The sequence below is a fragment of the Ochotona curzoniae genome, unplaced genomic scaffold (genome assembly GCF_017591425.1).
Source record: "Ochotona curzoniae isolate NIBS_2020 unplaced genomic scaffold, NIBS_Ocur_1.0 contig_3498, whole genome shotgun sequence".
Classification (NCBI taxonomy): Eukaryota; Metazoa; Chordata; class Mammalia; order Lagomorpha; family Ochotonidae; genus Ochotona; species Ochotona curzoniae.
This window is the reverse complement of record NW_024465885.1, coordinates 12,605,227-12,625,920: the sequence shown is the minus strand read 5'-3', so window position 1 is coordinate 12,625,920 and position 20,694 is coordinate 12,605,227. Positions and strand designations below refer to the sequence as shown.

The window sequence follows — 20,694 nt, the reverse complement described above, 5'->3', positions numbered from 1 at the left end:
TGCTCAACATATTCCCAGCCCCAGCTCCTTGAGTTTCAGGTAGATTCGATGGTCCAGCTTGGCTCTTCCAGTCACCATCCCAAGCCTTCTGCTCAAAGCAGCAGGTGCTGCATTCCCACATAAGTAAGCCCATAATTTCCCCACAGCGTCTGCACCCAGATTTAGTTCTCTTGCATTTTTATGGGTGTTGTGGCCCAGCCTGCTGTAGCCCAACCCATTCTCTGACACTCACAGGTGGATACTGTGGTCCAGCTCAGCCAGACACACCACTAGTCTCAGCTTTTGTGTCAGCAGGTAGTGGGTGATCCTTTTTAACCGATGCCAGGTCTCCCACGTGGGCGGGTCCCTGGACCTGACCTAGGCATGCCCTTTGGTTTCCCCTCTCTAAATCACTGCAACTCAACTCTCTCACCTACCTGTGAGTGCAGTGGCCAAGTCTGTGGAATCCCTCAGTAGTCATTCTTCTGTTAAACATGCCCGCAGTCACTCCCATTCCAATGAGTCCTAGAATCTCTTCCCTGGAATATTTTACTGGGGGCCAGAATGACATGTCCCAGCCTAGAATTCCATGTCTTTGTCACTTACCTAAAATAAATAAATAAAGAATAAATAAATTAAAATTAAAGAAAAACAAAGAGAAGAAAAAGAAGAATAAGCAACCATGCTAGCATACTGGTGTAGTTAATGCAAATGTGATATTGACAAGGTGCAGAATTCTCACCAGCTCCTGGCCACTTTTCTCCAGGCAATGTAACACTTGCCTAGATAGCAAAGCCGCCGCTTATAGCCGGGGCATACTACACTTTTGAGATCAATTTTCTAAAGAGAAAATTTGCCTTCACTGCCAATATGAAGATGTACACATACAAAAAAGAGCATATAAATGGCCCTTGCATGTGTCATGTTCTCCATGCTACACATGCACACACACCACACACATGCCACAGCTCATTACTCCCACAGCACACAGCGCATCACACACACTACCTTCTGAAGGTTGGTTACCCTGCAGACAAAATCAGAGGAAAAACTATTCCTCTAGAACAAGGACAATAGGCAACGAGGGGACAAAAAACAATTTTAAAGAACATTTGGTTCTGCACATCCAAACTATATCTGCAAATGAAACGACTTATTATCTACTGCTGTATATATATTCTTAAACCTACTCTTAAAAAATGTAGTGGCTTAAAACAGTTACTTAGTGGGCAACATTGTGGCACAACAGGTTAAGCCACTGCCTGCAATGCTGGCATCTCAAGTGCTTGGGCCACAGGTACCTGTGCGGATGGACTTCCAGGCTCCAGGCTTTGACTTGGTCCAGCTCTGGCTGTTTGCAAAGTGGCCAGCAGAGAGAAGATATCTTTTTGTATTGACTTTCTCTGTCACTTCTTCTGTGTGTCTCTGTTGGACTTACCCGTGTCTCTGGTGACACTGAAGTCAGGTGGTGGCTGGCTCTGAGGTCATCAGGAGGCTCTCACAGGCTGTTGCGACAGCTGGACATTGCTCCCTCTCCATTTGCTCAGAGCACTTCCATGTGGTTCCTCAGCAGGGCATCTGACTTCTTCCATGAGGCTGGTAATTTCCAGGAGCTCAAAAAGGCAAAGTGTCAGAGGGGCCATGTCATGATTTGTGTGACTTAGGCACTTGTGCTTTTTGAGATTCTTTCTTTACTAGACAAATTGAAAATTGTGTTTTCTGATTACATCGGCATAGAGATAAATATACTAATATTCTTTGACCTAAAAGCATATTTACTTGTTTAGTCTTCTAATGTTAAAAGAAAATAAAGCATTTTGTGGGACTTGCAAATATCATGGTCCCTAATTACTGTTGTGTTTACATACTGCCAAATGTTCTGTTATATTCCATTATATAAATCAAGGTATCATGCACCAAGATGAGGTCACACGGGATATAAATACTATTCAAGGTTCACCAGGTGCAATCTTTGTAGACTGTCACTTTTGATGAGAACCCAGCTGTATGAAAAGACCTCTCCCACTTTATTCTACCTAACAAGCCTGCAGGAAAGACATGAGAGGAGAATCTTTTGCGGATGTGGTTGGAAAGGTGGATTTACTAGCTGTCTCATTAGGCTATAAGTTGCATTCACATTGGGTAATAATATCCTCTACTGTCTCACATCTTCATTGGAGTTCTTTTTTTTTCCCAGTTGTTTTATTTCCATTTAATGATTTAGATCTGTTTCTTTTCAGAAAAGTCAGAAAAACCTCAATAACTTGGGTACTGGTCAGTCTGTGTACATCAATGCTGATTTTCAACCTCCTCTTTGTGTTTGGAATTGAAAACTCCAATAAGAACTCGCAGACAACAAACAGTGGCACCAATGACAATAATTTTGATAATACAATACCCACAAAGGATATTACTGACACCCAGAATTCCGCATGTACGGCGGTTGCCATCTTACTGCATTATTTTCTGTTGGCGACATTTACCTGGAATGCACTCAGTGCCACACAGCTCTATTTTCTTCTAATTAGGACCATGAAGCCCCTTCCTCGACATTTCATTCTGTTAATTTCATTAATTGGCTGGGGTAAGTGTTTTCATCTCTTCTTAGTATTTAATTTCCTTAAAATAATTTAGACTGATACCTATTGAATGCCTAACAGTTCAAGACCATGTTCTAGGGGAGATTCTGTCTAGTAGCTTATTCCAAAAACTTGTGATTATAAAGCAAATTGAAAATATATAATTGTAAAAATTAAGAGAAAACTTAAAAAGAAGGAGGGAGGGTAGAAAATATCATGGATATGAGATACATGAAGCTCATTCCTTTCATGTAAATGAAAATTTTTAAATATGAAAAATTTTAAATCGTGACAAATATTGATTGCTCACATTTTGCCCATGATGAATGAATAATGATTATTGGAAAATAAACAAACAAACAAAAATCTGTTGTGATCCAGTAAGGTGAGAATTACGTGAGTAATAGCCAAATAAAAACAGAAATTGTGGTAAGGGTTACATAGAGATCAGAAATGTGTACAGAAAATAATAAAAGGAAAACATTTAGAAGAAAAGTGGTATTTATTATTGATCTATATGCATGGGATCATTGTCCTTCCTGGAAAGAACCATGCATCCTGAAATGAATCAGGTGTATGATTTATGCGTGGTCTTTTATAACTAATCACAACCTTGTATAATTCTGTGCCTTTCTTTTATCACATAGGAGTCCCAGCCATCATAGTGGCTGTAACAGTGGGAGTTATTTACTCTCAGAGCAGTGTTGGTTCACAATGGGAACTAGACTACCGGCAAGAGGAATTGTGAGTTTGTGTTTTCTAAACTCCCTATTGCTTTGAGACATGAGAGTATAATTCAGTGATGTTGATTCCAAGTGCTACATGCATCTTGTTTTTAGTTTTCATGTTTAGTGGTAGGCATTGCAGTCTCAAAGAACATACCATACCTTAAATGTGGGTCATGGAAATTTTCTATATGTTTTTTGCAAACAAGCAGTGAATGTCTGAAATTATACATCTGAAGTTTATTTTGTTAAATTGTCTTCTTTCATTGTCTGAAAAAAATCACAGGACACTGGGATATCACTACTGGTAAAACACATTCTTGGCTTATTATAAGAAGTCCAGTAAGAAGGAGAGCACTTAATAATGGAAGAGCATTGAATATGCATGCTGTCTTACTTCTATGAGCCTATTCTATATTGAAGTTATCGTAATGAAGATTTGCCAACAAAATAGAGTGTTCCTGTGACTCAGTGTGAATAACTAATTGTCATTACAGAAGTATTTCTGTGATGTTACCTTTTGGTGTGTGAGGAAGAGAGGTGAGCTGGGCTGAACTGATAGTTTTTCTGCTGCCAGAGAGTTGATGCTTAATGTAGATTCCCATCTCATTCTTTATATGTAATCATTTTTTTTTTCAGCTCTGAGTTCTTTTATTTCATATGACATACAAACAACTGAAGCCTTCACAAGTAAACGTATCAACTCACTCTTATAGCATAAAATTAATCTTGCCATGTCTTTATTATATTCCTTAATTGATATTTAATAGAAAGTAAGGGCATTTAAAGCTCAAAATAGCAAACAAACACTATTTCGCTGACAAAACCGGGAAGTTATAGCCTCTATATTTTAATAAAAAGTTCTTATTCCCAGATGCTGCGTAAGTCCCAATTGAAAGCCAAACTCTTGGAAATATTCAACAACTCACAAAGGCAGTTCTGTGGTATCAGCAGACTTAGCTCTGCCTGACTGAGCATATCTAGCTATAGATTTAGGTGGCTAATAGCCTGGCTGGATTTTCTACTCCCAAAACTGCATTCTCTCCTACTAATTATGGTTGAGTATCTTTTCAAATTTAAACATTTTAATGATACTATTAGAGATAAGGGGCAAGTTCCAAAGTTCTCATGTGGGATACAATGGTATTACCCACTTTCACCCTGTAGCCCTTGACCCTTTGTACCCTAAGCAACTAAGTGAAATTATTAAAAAATAATTTAAAAATATAAAGTTCTCATGTGGGATGTTGTTGACTTCAAATTACATTATTAACATTCTATGCTAACCCAGGCAAGCCCACACTTAAAAAAAAAAAGTGGAGGGCCCGGCGCAGTGGCGCAAGTGGTTAAGTCCTCGCCTAGCACGCCCGGGATCCCATATGGGCGCCGGTTCTAATCCCGGCAGCCCCGCTTCCCTTCCAGCTCCCTGCCTGTGGCCTGGGAAAGCAGTCGAGGACGGCCCAAAGCTTTGGGAACCTGCACCCGCGTGGGAGACCCGGAAGAGGCTCCTGGCTTCGGATCGGCATAGTATCGACCCGTTGCGGCTCACTTGGGGAGTGAATCATCGGACGGAAGATCTTCCTCTCTGTCTCTCCTCTCTGTATATCCGCCTTTCCAATAAAAAATAATAAAAATAAATCTTTAAAAAAAAAAAGTGGAAAGGCTTCGGGAGAAAGAAGCCAACTGACTTATATATGTAACCTACTCTGAGTTATAAGCAATGAGCAAATCCTGTCCTGCATACAGTGTCAGACGTTGGGGAAGACACTAGGTAAGAAGAGATGTTGGGAAAAGAAGGAAGGATGTGTAATGTCATTTCATCTTTGGTCATAGAGACACCCTTGACTCCCACTCTCTGGCCCCCAACCCATCAACACTTGCATTTCTAAAAGAAATATTGAGATGTTTCTATTGAAATATACATACACATTTTTAGTAAAAATACGAATTCTCAGAAATTGTATTTCCAAAGTTTGCATAGCTCATGAGTTGCAGGTCACCCTTTGTGCAACAGAATTGAATCATTCATTTTCTTTATCCTTTCTGCTGTCTTCTAAATGTTTCTCACATTTACATGGAGAAAAAGTGGCTCCATCTTGTTTCCTAAAGTTATTATATATTTGTTTTTCATTAAAATTTAAAATTCATTTTATTTGAAAAGCAACTAGCTGGAGGAGAGAGGGAGGGAAGAAAGAAGGGGAGTAAGAGAAAGAAGAGATTGTATCTACTAGTTCTGTCCCAAAATGCCTGCAGTGCCAGAGGAGCTGGATAGGTCAAAGCCAGGAGTCCAGAGCCTCTTCCTAGTCTCACTCCCATGTGCTCGGCAGGGACCTGCTGCCTCTGAGGGTGTGCATTTTCAGGAAGCTGTATTTAAAAGAGGACTTGGGACTGAAAACAGATACTTCTATATAAATTTCAGATATCCAAAGTGACATTTTAACTCTGCGCCCAATGCCCATTCATCAATGCTAGTCTCTCAGTTGATCACCAAAGAAGCTTCCAGAGTCCCTAAAGTAGGGGACTGGAGTTGTGGAGCAGATTAAGTCACCTTCTGCAATGCCATCATCTCTTCTGGGTGCCTGTTCCTGTCCCAGCTGCTCCAACTCCCATGCAGTTCCCTGCTAATGCACCTGGTAAAGCAGTGGAAGATGACCCAAATGCTTGGGCTCCTGCACCCACGTGGGAGACCCAGATGCAGTTCCTGGTTCCTGACTTTGGCTTGGCAAGCCCTGGCAGTTGCTGCAACTCTGTAGCTATTTTTCAAGTAAAGAAATGCATTTTGGGGGGCAGGGATGAGGGAGGGGATAGGGCCTGAGCCATAGCCTAGTGGCTAAAGACCCCACTTTGCATGTCCAGGATCTTACATGGTTCTAATCCCGGCAGTCCTGCTTCCCATTCAGCTCTCTGCTTGTGGCCTAGGACACAGCCTAAGGCCCTGGGACCCTGCACCCGCGTGGGAGACCTGGAAGAATCTCCTGGCTCCTGGCTTTGAATCAGCTTAGCTCCAGCTGTTGCAACCACTTGGAGAGTGAATCATTGGATGGAAAATCTTCCTCTCTATCTCTCCTCCTCTCTGTATATCTGACTTTTCAATAAAAATAAATAAATATTAAAGAGAGTAGGTGGCTGAGCAACAAAGTATAACCAAAATGTGTTTTGCTACTAATTCTTCTAGAAAGGAATTTGCAGGCAACCATGTTTAATTTTAATTATGTAAGATAATTACAGGTAATCTAAACAGCTAGGGAAATAATTGGGTTTTGTAGCATTATTTTCAGAATTCAAAATTAAGATTAGCTATACAATCATTTAATTCTTTGGAATTTCAGTTAACACTTTTCCAAATTGTCTTGGTTTTAATTTGCACTAACCACAACATGTAGTGAAAGATCAGCTTTTAGTAGTCCTAAGCAGTAAGCTGGATGATGTTGTACTAGAGAAGCATCCATAATTCGCCTTTGGATTTCTAACAGTTTTTACTGGCATGCTAAACATTTAGGTCTTGCATTCCAGGTTCCTAAATATTCTCTCCTGCACTCTGTCTATAGGGGCATAATCCTTTTGGCTGTTGGATTGTATCATGCCCTAAAGAGTGTTCTATCTTGTGAGGATTTAATACTGATTTCTCTTTATTGATTATGAAACTATTTCCCTAAAACTGGTTAGTTTGGGGCCCAGTGCAACAACCTAGGGGCTAAAGTCCTTGCCTTATGTGTGCCAGGATCCCATAAGGACACTGGTTAGTATCCTGGCTGTTCTACTTCCCATCCAGCTCCCTGTTTGTGGCCTGGGAAAGCAGTTGGGGATGGCCCAAAGCCTTGGGATCCTGCACCCACATGGGAGACCCAGAAGAACCTCCAGCTCTTATTTTCAGATTGGCTCAGCTCTTGTTGTTACAGCTGCTTGGGGATTGAGCCAGCAGATGGAAGATCTTTCTCTCTGTCTCTCCTCTCTTTCAATCTAACTTTGTAATAATAATAATAATAATAATAATAATATAATAAAAACTGGTTAGCTTTGTCTTACAGTTAAATAAAGCAAAAGGTTGTTTTAACCTGCTCAAACTGGTACATGCTCCAGTTGGTACAATGGATATTTGTACAATGCAACTGATTGGCATAATTTAAATAATAAATGAGAATATCTGAGGCATATGTTGCTTTGGAGATATAGTGAATGTGTTTACAGAAGCTTTCAGTCTTAGCTATATAGAGTTAGTGTGATGCTTTACTGTTGGGCAAATAGCACCTTTTTTCTATATTATAAGTTGTATACATAAGCATAAGCTTTGTAATGTTTAATTTATAAACTGCCTTCTTCAATATATGCTCACCTGTTAATAACATTTTCTCCAAGTTTGATAGTAAGTCTTCCAGAAGTTCATAGATACTTTCAGTAAAGAGTTCCTCGCCTGTTGAAATGTTAAATTTCTTATTGATTTCTTTTTGATTTCATGGGCATATAGCAAGCCTGAATGACATTGTAACCATTTTGTACAGGGTGAAAATTTAGAAAGATTGTGTATGAGAGCCTTTACAGTTATTTTATCCATTATCATCTTTGATTAAGATTTTTTTGGCTTTGTTTTTTTTTAAGATTTATTTTTATTATTTTTTCATTGGAAAGGCAGATATACAGAGAGGAGAGACAGAGAGGAAGATCTTCCGTCTGATGATTCACTCCCCAAGTGAGCGCAACGGCTGGAGCTGCGTTGATCTGAAGCCAGGAACCTCTTCCAGGTCTCCCACGCGGGTGCAGGTTCCCAAAGCTTTGGGCCGTCCTCGACTGCTTTCCCGGGCCACAGGCAGGGAGCTGGAAGGGAAGCGGGGCTGCCGGGATTAGAACCGGCACCCATATGGGATCCCGGGTGTGCAAGGCGAGGACCTTTAACAACTTGCGCCACCGCGCTGGGCCCGGCTTTGTTTTTAAGTTGAAAATAAATGCCACTTTGAGTTAATGCATGTGGCCCTTATGAATTTTGAGGACCAGAAAACTTCAAAGTAAAGGTTCTGCATCTTAACAATTATAACTAATTAAGTGTCACTAATTAAGTGATTTTTGTGATGCATTAATTCCTTTAAAGCTATTGTCTATATAGTTGGCAAGATCTCCAAGCTAAAAAGTTCATTTTGCCTGAAAGAATTTGTGTGTGTATGTTAAAGCAAAACACATAAATGCAATAAAATTTAATGTGGTCCAAAAAAAAAAAAAAACCAAGGAGAAGGAAGAGGATTAAAAACAGGTAGCTGGAGACAAATGTAGAAGGAGCTCTTACCTATTTGTGATCATTTTTTCACTTGATATTGTGGCCCATCTAGATGTGCTGCATATTGAAGAATAAAATTAAACAATGATTTGCCTAAAATCAGCCACCTTGTAGATCACAGGTTTTGAAGCTTAAATTTAGAACTGCTCGATCCAAGAGCTCATTTTTCCCCCCATTAATTCTAGAGAATTATAGCAGAATCTGACCACTTTGCTTTTCAACTGAACTGAATTTCTGTAGGTCATCTCACATGCAAAACGATAATGAATTTTTGCAGGACTTCCTTTGCGTGAACTTCAATTATATTAATAGTACTGAAAATCTGTTGGTATGCCTTTCTTGGTCTGTTGAAATAATTTCTTTCCTTTCCAACAGCTGCTGGCTAGCAATTCCAGAAGACAATGATTATGTAAGAAGTCCATTTTTGTGGTCATTCATCCTACCCATGACCATTATCCTCATTGGCAATGTTGTTATATTAATTATAATAACAGTCAAGGTGCTATGGAAGAATAACCAGAATTTAAAAAGGTAAGATTCGTTAAGAAGAAGAAGTGGTCAGGCAAGACTCCTCTAGTTCCTGTTGCAGCACTATAATATAGCTGTAATTCCTGGGAAGTTTTTCAAATGCCTTCATAATGGCAGAGGTGGGACAGAAAGTACATCAACTTGCTTCCAATACCAGCACTACAAGGTGAATATTCTATACTACATAAAATGTTTGTGTTTCATACATGCCCAACTAAAAACATGAAGATATCTAGAAAAAATGTAATTTATTATCCCCAAATATTGAAGACATCAAATTTAATTGATTAAAGAAGATTGTGAGGAGATGCTCCATTATATTTTCAGTTCATCAACCAGTACTGATAGGCCAAGTTTTACACATAGTGCTTGGATTACTCAATGGCCTTATAATTTTTAAATGTAGTTGCAAACACATACAAATTAGAGACTTTCCAGAAAATTAGATTTTTCTTTTGAAAAATTGGAATATTAGACAGTGTCTGAGTTCACTTTTCTGCACATGTGACATGCGCTGTCTGGCTTACCAGATCTCCCCAGACTGCTTCTCTTTCCTGTAAATTTTCTGATTTCACTAGGCATTTTTTATTGTCATTCCTGGCATAAAGCAAGAGCTCTCAGGTGTAGAAAGATGGAATAGAAACCATTAAGTACATGCACTCTGGACCCCTCCTCTCATAGCATAAAATGGGATGAGGCAATGAGTTCTGGCTTAATTCTATGAGATGTAGAATTAGTAGAGTTTCTATAAATACATCTGTGATCCAATAGTAAGCTTACAAATGGATTTACTTAGTATGAACATATGAGTGAAAACTACTATCATTAGGGGGAATATAATCTTAGGTGTACTTTTTAGATTAAGGGCTTCCCATATGAATAATTAATATTCAGCATAAATACAAAGGAAATATTTTTGCTGGTAAACATTAAAGCCTATGTTTTAGTAGCAAAGCAGCAAAAACTTGAACACTTCTGAGTATAGGTGCAACGTAGATTCTATTTCCTCTATACAAAACAGTATGTTTTAGGTTTATTTATTGACTTCTTTTTGAAGATTTGTTTGAAGGGGTTACAGAGAGAGAGCTCTTTCATCTGCAGGTCCACTCTGCAGTTGTCTACAATGGCTCCAGGGCTGGACCAGGCTAAAGCCAGGAGCTTCATTTGGGTTCCCTGTGAAGTTGGTAGATGCCCAGGCACATGGATTATCTTCCATTGCTTTTCCCAGATCTTCAGCAGGGAGCTGGATCAGAAGTGGAATAGCCAGAATACAAGCTGGCACCTACATGGCTGCTGACTCACAGGTGGCAGCTTTACCTACTATGCTACAATGCCAGTTTCAAAGCAATACCATTTCAATTGCAGAAATCAACCAGAAATGTTTTTCTAAATTGTGATAACTCATGAACCTTTAATTGGCCTAGTTAAGTTGAAAATAATGTTATAATTTAATTGCCTAAAAAAACAATCTTTCATGTATCAGTTAGCCATGTAACAAAGTACCCCCAAACTTAGAAACTTTAATGATAAATATTTATTATGTGTCATTAATTTGAGCATTGGAGAATAGGTGTTTGGTTAATTTGAGCATTGGAGGTAGGCTCTTAAGTGATGTATAGGAACATATGCCAAATATTATTTGGCTAAAGAGTAAGGAAAAACATGCATCTTCTGGTAGATGCCTTGCTTTGATCTGGAAGGAAACAGAAGAAATGCATGGGTGGGTTAAACAGCAACGGGAGTCCATTCCACCATGCTCCACTTCTATGTCTGGCAGTTGGTGATTGGTTAATCATGGGTGCAGCTGTTGAGTTAGGAGATGTTGGGAAATCTCATCTCTGCTCCACATAATCGCTTAACATTTTGGGGGGCAGGTAAGGCAGAATTCTAAACAGTAGCGGGAAATGGTATACTCTAACAAGCAAATGCCTTCTGTTCTTATTAGAAACATTTGTTAATGTCTCACTGATGAAAGTTAAGTCATGAGGCCAAGCTCAGATTTCAGGAGTGTAGACTTACCATGAGAAGGAAGAGGATCATCCCACATCTAAGTAATATTGAAATTTTTCTAACTTTAGTTTCATGGGTTCCCTTTTTCCCTCCCCGAAATCCCCGTCCAACCTCCCTGATTTCCCCTTAATTATTACAATAGTGTATTCCTTCATAAGCAGTCATAAGACCATCATTCAGCTCTTTAAGTGTATCCTGACACTGTAGGTATGCACAATGGCACAGAGTCCAGAATCCTATTGTCAAGATATATCTAACAGTTTCGTTGAGAGTCCATCTTTGATTTGGAGTATAGATGCTTAGTGCATTTTATCTTCATATCTGAATATGTCATATAGATTTAAGTAATCTATTTTCTTCTCTATCAATTCAAGGCATAGGAAGGTTCCAGATGCCCAAAGAAGAATTCCTTACTACTTATCCTGTAGTAATGCTTATTAAATATAATTCCACTGAATAAGTTGATTCTTAGTTCAAGTTTTCTCCAGTAGTAGTAATTAAGCAGTGCTTCTAACATGATGTGATATCAATGTATGTTTTAAGTGAACTTTGCTAATTTAGTTTCTCAAGAGCGACATAACTTCTAGCATCACTGTTTTGTTAAATGAACAATGTATACATATTTGTATGTTCTGAATAAAATAGTAACAATATTACTAATAAATCAAAAGCTAATTAGTAGTGTTTTATTTCTTGCTTTCTCTTCCCTAGCACAAAAACAGTTTCATCCATAAAGAGGATTCTTAGCACATTATCTATTGCAGTTATCTTTGGAATTACCTGGATTCTGGCATACTTTATGCTAATTGAAGATACTGACGTCAGACTATTCTTCAACTATGTTTTCTGCCTTTTCAACACTACCCAGGTATGATGAGAGTGGCAGAACATTGTGCAGTGAAGAAGACATCACCCCGGCTCAAAGGGTTTTCCCTTTAAACTTCCTGGAGATCATTACTACTTGCTCTTAAGAATCTCTGGGCTTTTTCCTCATTATTTTTATTTTTAAAATTTACATAAAATGATTGGATTTCACATTTTTCACGATACTAATTTAGAAGTATATAGGATCCTCCACCTCCTTCTCCCTTGCCCTTCTTCTTCCCTATATCCTACTCTTATTATTTTTCTCTGAGTTATTACAATAGCATAATCTTTCATTTCACAGTTACAAGCCTAATTTTCAGTGATGTATAAATGTATCATGACACGGAAAGAAGAGGAAAAAGAAGATGATATGCTAACACAGCATGAAAGTATAATGAAAGATAAAAATGCAAATCCTACTATTACTCAAAAGTAAAGATTCATGCTGTATACAGCAGTTAATGCCCAGTATGCTAACTTCATTTATAAAGATTACTCTTTTGTGTCTGTGTGTAAGTTGTTGCAGATGCAGATTAGACAGAACATATGATATTTGTCTTTTGGAACTGGTTTATTTCACTAAGTGTAATGGTTTCCACCTGGGTCCATTTTATTCCAATGGTAAGGTCTTTAAGCAACAATAAACAAATGGGATTTCATCAAGCTAAGAAGCTTCTGCTCTGCAAGAGAAATTATCAGTAAAATGGATAAGCACCCAACAGACTGGGAGAAAATATTCACAATCTACTCATCAAAGAGATGATTTCCAAAGAATTTCAGAAAAACAAATAACACTGTTAAGAAATGGACAAAAGACATGAACAGGACTTTTCTTTTTTTTTTAAAGATTTATTTTTATTATTATTTTTTTTTATTGGAAAGGCGGATATACAGAGAGGAGAGACAGAGAGGAAGATCTTCTGTCCGATGATCCACTCCCCAAGTGAGCGCAACGGGCCGATACTATGCCAATCCGAAGCCAGGAGCCTCTTCCGGGTCTCCCACGCGGGTGCAGGTTCCCAAAGCTTTGGGCTGTCCTCGACTGCTTTCCCAGGCCACAGGCAGGGAGCTGGAAGGGAAGCGGGGCTGCTGGGATTAGAACCGGTGCCCATATGGGACCCCGGGCATGCAAGGCAAGGACCTTTAACCACTTGCGCCACCGCACCGGGCCCAAACAGGACTTTTCAAGAGATAAAATTTAAAAGGCTAGTAGACAAATAAAAAAAAAAATCTCAGATTCTCTAGCTATCAAGAAATACAAACAAAACCAAAATGGGCTTTCTTCTGACCCCAGAGAAAATGAGAAACATTTAAAAACCAAAAAAAAAAAAAAAAAAAAAAATTGGCAATAAGAATCTGGGGGAAGAGGTACCCTAACCCACTGTTAGTGGAAATGAAGACCAATGCTATCATTAGGAAAATCAGTAGGGAAATTTTTCAGACACATGGGTATAGACCTGCTGTATGATCCAGCCATCCCACTCCTGGAAATATATCCAAATAAGATGAAATCTGTGTATGAGGGAGTTAACTAAAACCACATGTTTTTAGCAGCTCAATTCACAATTGCTAAGATTTGGAACCTACCCATAAGCCTGTTTATGGATGAAGGGACAAAAGAAATGTAGTAATTTACACTATAGAATACCATTCAGCCATAAAAAGGTTCTCTTTTTAAGGCACATCATGGGGAGAGGGGAGAAATGTCTGTAAGACTCAGGTTCTGTGTCCTTTTCTGAAGTGTGATTGGGCCAACATTATTTCTTTTCCTTTGTGTAGAAGAGATGTTCATCAAAAACATGTTTTAAGAAATATATCCTTTTCTCTCATGCAAAGGTTCATGAATTGGAGATTCTGTTGTATTCCGGCTGGAAATTTGTTTTAAGTCTTAATATTTTATCTCATTCTCTTGTGGCATAGAAGATTTCAGCTGAGTAGGCTTCTATTAATCTAATGGAGATGCTGTTTTAAATGACTTGGTGCTTTTTCTAGAATTCTCTTTGTCTTGGATTTTTGATAGTTTGGTAATACACCATGGAGCAGATTCTTTTTGCCATTAGATCTATTAGGGATGCTTTGGGCTTCTTGGACTCCATTTCTTTGCCAAGATTTGGAAAGTTTTCACTAATTATTTAATGAATAAATTTTCTACGCCTTTTTCATGTGTCTTATGGTAGTGGCTGGATAGGCTGTGCTGGCTTTGATTCCAAGTGGATGCTTTAGTTAAGCACCATGTAACTTCTTCAGCTGCAATCAATGTTGCTGATATCTGCAGATGTCTCAGCTTCCTGGGCTTTAGGAGTTGTAGGACTCTATCTCCACTAGGAATTCAGCTCCCTTAGATGGTATAGGTTCACTGCCAGCTCTGTGTGTGATATGCCTGGCTGCAGGTGTAGGGCTCTTACAGCTTGGGTCATGTATTGGCTACCCTATGGGCCCAGGTTAATGTGTTCTAGCCTACTGATTAATAGGGTAGGGCAAGTGTCAGTGTCTGAAGGTTGTAAAAGCAGTTTCAAGAGACTGAATAGCACAGGATGTTGTGCTCAGCTGCTTTCTTGGGACTAAGGATGGGTGGGTGAGTTTAAAAGCTACCTCTCATGGCTTCAGTAGATTGAACTTCTAAGAACAGGCTGCTCAACTTCTTCCTGGGGACACCTTGTTGTTATTCAAGGGCCTCAGCTAACTGAGCCCTTCGAGTAAAGCCACTTGGTTGCTTCCCAGTATTGTAAGTATGTGGGTAGGACCATTTATCTGCTTCCACGAGCCTCTTTGGGTTGAGCTATTCAGGACTGGTTGACTGGTGGCTTCCTAGGGCTGACAGTGCACAGGTGGGACCATTTATCTGCTTCCATGTGCTTCTATGGGTTGAGTTATTCAGGACGGTTGTCTGGTGGCTTCCTAGGGCTGACAGTACACAGATGGAACCACTCAACTGCTTCTAGGAAAGTGATGGGGACACCCAATGTGTTCTGTAGGTGTCTGCAGGTTGAGTCTCTCAGGGTATGCTGCTCAAGTCCTTCCCTGGGCCATCTGAGAATAGACAGGACCCCTGACTGGCTCATAGATCTTTTAACTGCTTCACAGGACCCTCAGTAAGAAGGGATCTCATGAGGGCTCCATGAGAGCAGGAGGCTAGGGGAAGACACAATGTGGACTGGGCTCTTTCTTTGGGACAATGCAGGAGTCTGGTAATGCAGAAATTCCTACACTGAGTACAGGGTTTGTGAATGCCACATGTCCCCTTAGCGGTGAATACCTCAGGTACCTGTCACATGCGGGAAGACTGTGAAGAGACTACTGTTTAACTTTTTCTTGCCAAACAAAATCTTGATTTGGGGTTGACCTTGAGATATGGAATGGCAGATACTGTGTGCTTAGTTCTCTTCTTCATAAGCCATAGTATGTATTCTGGTTCTGCAGTGCCTAGTTCAGTGCCTAGTTCTATTTTCCTGCTCCCACTTCTTAGTGCCATCTAAGATTGGTGCAGGAGTGTTAGAAATCAGTCCGTTGGCTACCCAATTAACACAATTCTAGATGTTCAGTTCACAGATACTGAATTGGGGGCAGGTTTGTGGAGTTCTGCCTTACATTGGATTTCATTGTGGCAAGTCTAGTTCTGGGCCTAATACTCTTTTCCAAGTGTGAGGAAGAATTAAATATTCGCATTCCTGGGTTTGAGTCCTGGCTTTACTCCTTATTCCAGCCTTCTGCTATTGTGAATCTTAGAGGCAACAGGTCATGGTTCATATAATTGGGTTCCTGCCACTCACGAGAGAAATCTGAATTATGTACCTAGTTCCTGGCTTTGGCTTTTGTGGGCATGTGGCAAGTAAACTAGTAGATGGGAGATCTCTCTGTCAAATAAATAAACCAATAAAGACTTACCTATTCATCTGAAAGGCAGTTACAAAAGAAGAGACAGATGGGAGAAAGAGAAATCTTTCACTGTTGATTGAAGTTTCAGATGGCTGCAACAACCAGGACTAGGCCAGGCAAAAGCAGGAACATGGAATTTCTTCCAGGTCTCTCAAATAGGTGCAGGAGCCCAAGTACTTAGCAATATCCCATTGTTTCCCTAGGGACATTTTTAGGGAGCTAGATTGGAAGAGGAGCAGCTGGGACATGGTGCTCATATGGATGCTGGCACCTCAGGTAGTGGCTTAGCCTGCTGTGGCATTATGCAGGCCACAAAGGTAGTATTTTTTTATCAATTACATTTAGTGTATATGTTGTAAACATTAATGAGTACTTTCTTGTTGAGAGTTTATCTTTTTTTTTTTTTAAAGATTTATTTTTATTATTTTTTCATTGGAAAGGCAGATATACAGAGAGGAGAGTCAGAGAGGAAGATCTTCCGTCCGATGATTCACTCCCCAAGTGAGCGCAACGGGCCGATACTATGCCGATCCGAAGCCAGGAGCCTCTTCCGGGTCTCCCACGCGGGTGCAGGTTCCCAAAGCTTTGGGCCGTCCTCTGCTGCTTTCCCAGGCCACAGGCAGGGAGCTGGAAGGGAAGCGGGGCTGCCGGGATTAGAACCGGCGCCCATATGGGATCCCGGGCGGCAAGGTGAGGACCTTTAACCACTTGCGCCACCGCGCCGGGCCCGAGAGTTTATCTTAAGAATAACACAATGATTACAAATTAGTTTGGCATTTAATTCTTGGAAATGAGTTTTTTCAAGGAAATTCTATAGACTTGTTGAAATTTTATGTTACAGAAAATGTTTGAGATGAAACCAAAATTCTTATTTTTCTCCATTTATATGCCATCCTGTTTTCAATTTTTACAATAATTCCAAAATAATTTTTAAATAATTTTCTACTGATAAAGAAGTTACAAAATAGAGAGTTGCGAGGTACCCTTTACCTAACTTTCAAGTTCAAAAATCTTGAATAACTGTATTGTATTATCACACTCAGGAAATTGATAGTCAAACAACCCACATTGATTGTTTATTGATGGGCTTTATTCCCTAGATGTGATCACTTTCATTGTATTTAAATATGAGTTAAGTAAATATAATTTATTGCCAAAATAGAATTGTATTTTAGCTTCATTTTTCCTTTCAATTTTCATACTCTATAAAATTAAACCTTTGTACATATAAACATCTTCTTTTTGACTAGAATATCAGTTGTCTGAGTGCAAAATCTTAATAGTGTAAATGTCTAGTATTTTGTGAAGATACTAGAGTTTGATGACTGAATGAGTTGCTGAAAGTGAAACCCTCTATGTGAAACTGGTGTCATGTTAGTTGTCTATGGTTGATGAGGGAAGTCTTTGATATAATGTTGGGAAATGGTTGGGAAGGGCATTAGGTAAAACAGACTTGACTCAGATGATAATCAGTTCTATAGTGCAATGTCAGGAACTGCTTAACTGTATTTATTGCTACCACTATGTTTCTAAGCCTGTCAAGTTCCTGTTAAGATTTATTCCCTTGGGCAATGGAAACCAAATTGAGGAGATGGACAAAAGGACAGAAATGGACTCCACCAAAACAGGGTCCCATGATTCTTCATGGTCTAGAATTAGTTCCTAATTATCATACAGACAAGCAATTTGATTCAGTCTTGTGTTTTCTTTAGGATCTATTTTTTGCTTTAAAAATTTACTTTTTTTTATGTAACTTACTTTGAAGACAGAGAGACAGAGGGAGTGGAAATGCTTATCTGAAGGTTTATTCTCCAAAAACCTAAAACAGTTGCTTCTGGGCCATGCAGAAATGTGGAACTGGATTTGAAACCATGCCTCCAACATGGATATTAGGGATTCTATCACTTTAATGCATTATCTGCCTCCCAGAATACTCATTACTAGGAAGCTGGAATAGGGAGCAGAACCTCTACTCGAACCCAAACATTCTGATATGGGAGGGGTAGGCATCCCAAGTGATACCTCAACCCTTACGCCAAATATCCACTCTTTCACTAGAATTTAGATTTTTGGAAACGTATTTCTCATTTGCCCAAAATAAACCTCTCTCCATTGAGCAGGCAGGAAGTCCAGAGATGACTTCTTGCCTTCTGAAGTCTTTGTCATTGTGTCACAGAGCTTTCCTTCTTATGACTTAGATACTGCCAGTTTGGGAAAAAGAAGTTATTCTTCCTACTTTCAATTAGAGATCTATCCCATGCTACTTCCTTCAACTGCATTAGTCAAACTAATGGAGTCTTTGAGTTATTGTACCATAGCACCAGGGATCTTCTACAATGGTGCTAACAGTACATGACTGTTGAGATAAATATTTATAAGGCTAGGGGCCCAATACGTGACAGTCTTGGTGAAATCTATGGATATTTATTTGAAAAAAGTATTTTAAAGCTTGAAATAATTTGAAACAATAATTTGGAAAAACAGTTCATTCCTCATACATTTTTCCCTGCTATTCCTGATGATACTATCATATATGAACATGATACATTACCAACATCAGAAGAAACTGATATTGCTACAATATTATCAACTACACTAGCCATAGAAGCTACTCAATTTGTTAGTTCTGCAAAGGATGTTAGTGAGGAATTAGTAGAGGTGTCTTAGAAGGTAATAATATATTCTACATTATCTTTTTGTTAAAGCTATAAGCAAGGAATAGCACCATATATTGGAAAGAAGAGAGGTTTTGGAGCCAGACAATTCTAGAATCTGATGATTACTGCCTGAGTAACCTTGAGGCAGTTATTTAACTTATCTTGATTTTAGCTTGCTTATCTATCACATGGGGATAGTAAGACATATTATAGGGCAGATTTAGGAATTAAAACAGAAGGATCAAATGATGAGGATTAAATAGAAGCAACTGTCTGCTCCTGACAGAACTTCAATGACAGTTTCAATTAAAAACATGTAGAAAGTATTAGTTGCAGCTTCATTCTTCACTTACATCTGATTTTCATTTGTGAAGAACACAGAAACTGTGACTAGAAGGACTCAGAAAAAAAAAAGATTTTTTTCCTGTACAGCCACCAGATTCATAGTTATATTGCCAAAAAAATCTATGAAACCTAAAATCATAGACTATTGGAGTTATAAGTAAAATTAGCTATTCCACAGCTAATATGTATGTCCCCTTTGAGAAACTAAAGTAGGAATTAAGAAGTGAAGTTGTTGAGTTAGATAGCAGGTAGCTGAGACTAAACTTAGGCCTTCTAAATGTGTTGCTATATATACATATGTCAGCTGCAACCCTGAGCTATGAAAGCTTCTGGCAGCTGCCGTGCACAATGTGAAAAGGCGGTGGCAGAGCAGAGGAAATCTTACTCCTGATCCTGTACTGCAGCCCTTACCTGTTGTGCAACCTTTTCTTCTGTTTACAGGGATTACAAATTTTTATCCTCTACACTGTCAGAACAAAAATCTTCATGAGTGAAGCTTCCAAGGTGTGGACGTCACTGTCGTCGTCAATGGGGAGAATGAAACCTTCCATCACTCAGCCCAGGCTGCGAATGAGGATGTACAACATGCTCAGATCCATTCCCACCCTGTATGGACGATTCAGGCTGCTGGAGCCATCCGAGGACATTGTGTGCTCTGAAGAGCATCTGGTAAACTCAAGTATCTAGGCTACCTATTGTCATCTTTTTATTCAACATTTGTGAGTTTTGGATTTCCTACTTACAATTTTTTTTCAGCCCACCCAAAAAAGACTTTTTAAATATATTTATATTTGCTCGGGATAAAGAATTAGGAAAAACTAATTATTTTTAATATTATCCAATTGATTTTTATTCAAAGGAAGTGAAGGAATTCACACAGCATTTGTGATTACCATTGTTTCTTATATCATAAAGCACTTATGATACACCTTGACAAAAATACAAAACTTTTTAAAAATTTTACTAAAATGGACATGAGGGCAAAAATGTTCCTTCTTGGGGCTGGCATGATGGCTTGTTTGTCTCATCCTCCACGTTCAAGCACCAGGATCCCATATGGGTACCAGCTCATGTCCTGGCTGCTCCATTTGCTTTCCAGCTCCTTGTCTGTGGCCCAGGAATGCAGTAGACGATGGACCAAAATCTTGGGTCTCTGTACCCATGTAGGAGATCCAGAAAAAGCTCCTGGCTTCTGACTTTGGATCCTGACTCCTGATCTTTGGCTGTTGTGGCCATATGGGGAGTGAACCAGAAGATGGAAGACTTTTCTGTCTCTCCTTCTATCTATAAATTTGTCTTTTCAATAAAAATAAGTAAAATCTTTTTAAAAAGTATTCCTTCTAAAACAAAATGATTCTTGTTGGACAGGATAGGGATTATTTGTATGTATTGTAGTTTTGATCTCTGAATATCTGAAAGTTTCATGTGCATGACAGTTTTATTTTCAAGGAGTAATTTTGGCACCAGTTTAACCTCTGGAAAGGGATTTTTAAAATGCATTTTATAATCAGAAGAACCAGTTCTACAGGAACTGGCTTAGGAGACTTATTAGTTGGTTACTAAATCCTTTGGATACTCCTTTCTAGTTCTTAATATATTTACCATGTTGGTAATGGAATGGCACAGAAATTTAAAAAATGATAGATATAATTTTCAGCTATGACTTTAAAAAAATCTATTTGCTCATGGGATTTCAACTATTTCAATTTTAAGTGGTTTCTTAGAGTAAAAAGTGACTTCCATTGGAATGGGATAACTACTCCACCGAACCTGGGAGACACAGTTAGAATTGGTGGTTCAGTTTTGCCATAAACTAGGCAGTTGCTGTGAGTGCATTGAATTAAGAGATCAGCGACTGTTCA

General features: G+C 39.0%; 1 protein-coding gene across 1 annotated transcript in view; it reads left to right on the top strand.

Annotated features, from left to right (window-relative positions):
- The window catches only part of ADGRG7 (adhesion G protein-coupled receptor G7), a 64,533-nt gene that overhangs the window by 31,789 nt on the left and 12,050 nt on the right, over window positions 1–20,694 (top strand). Inside the window, exons 12-16 of the mRNA XM_040980923.1 lie at window positions 2,220–2,563; window positions 3,206–3,302; window positions 8,925–9,080; window positions 11,799–11,955; window positions 19,274–19,501. Of these exons, the coding sequence (XP_040836857.1) occupies window positions 2,220–2,563; window positions 3,206–3,302; window positions 8,925–9,080; window positions 11,799–11,955; window positions 19,274–19,501 (982 nt within the window). The remainder of the gene's footprint in view (window positions 1–2,219; window positions 2,564–3,205; window positions 3,303–8,924; window positions 9,081–11,798; window positions 11,956–19,273; window positions 19,502–20,694) is intronic.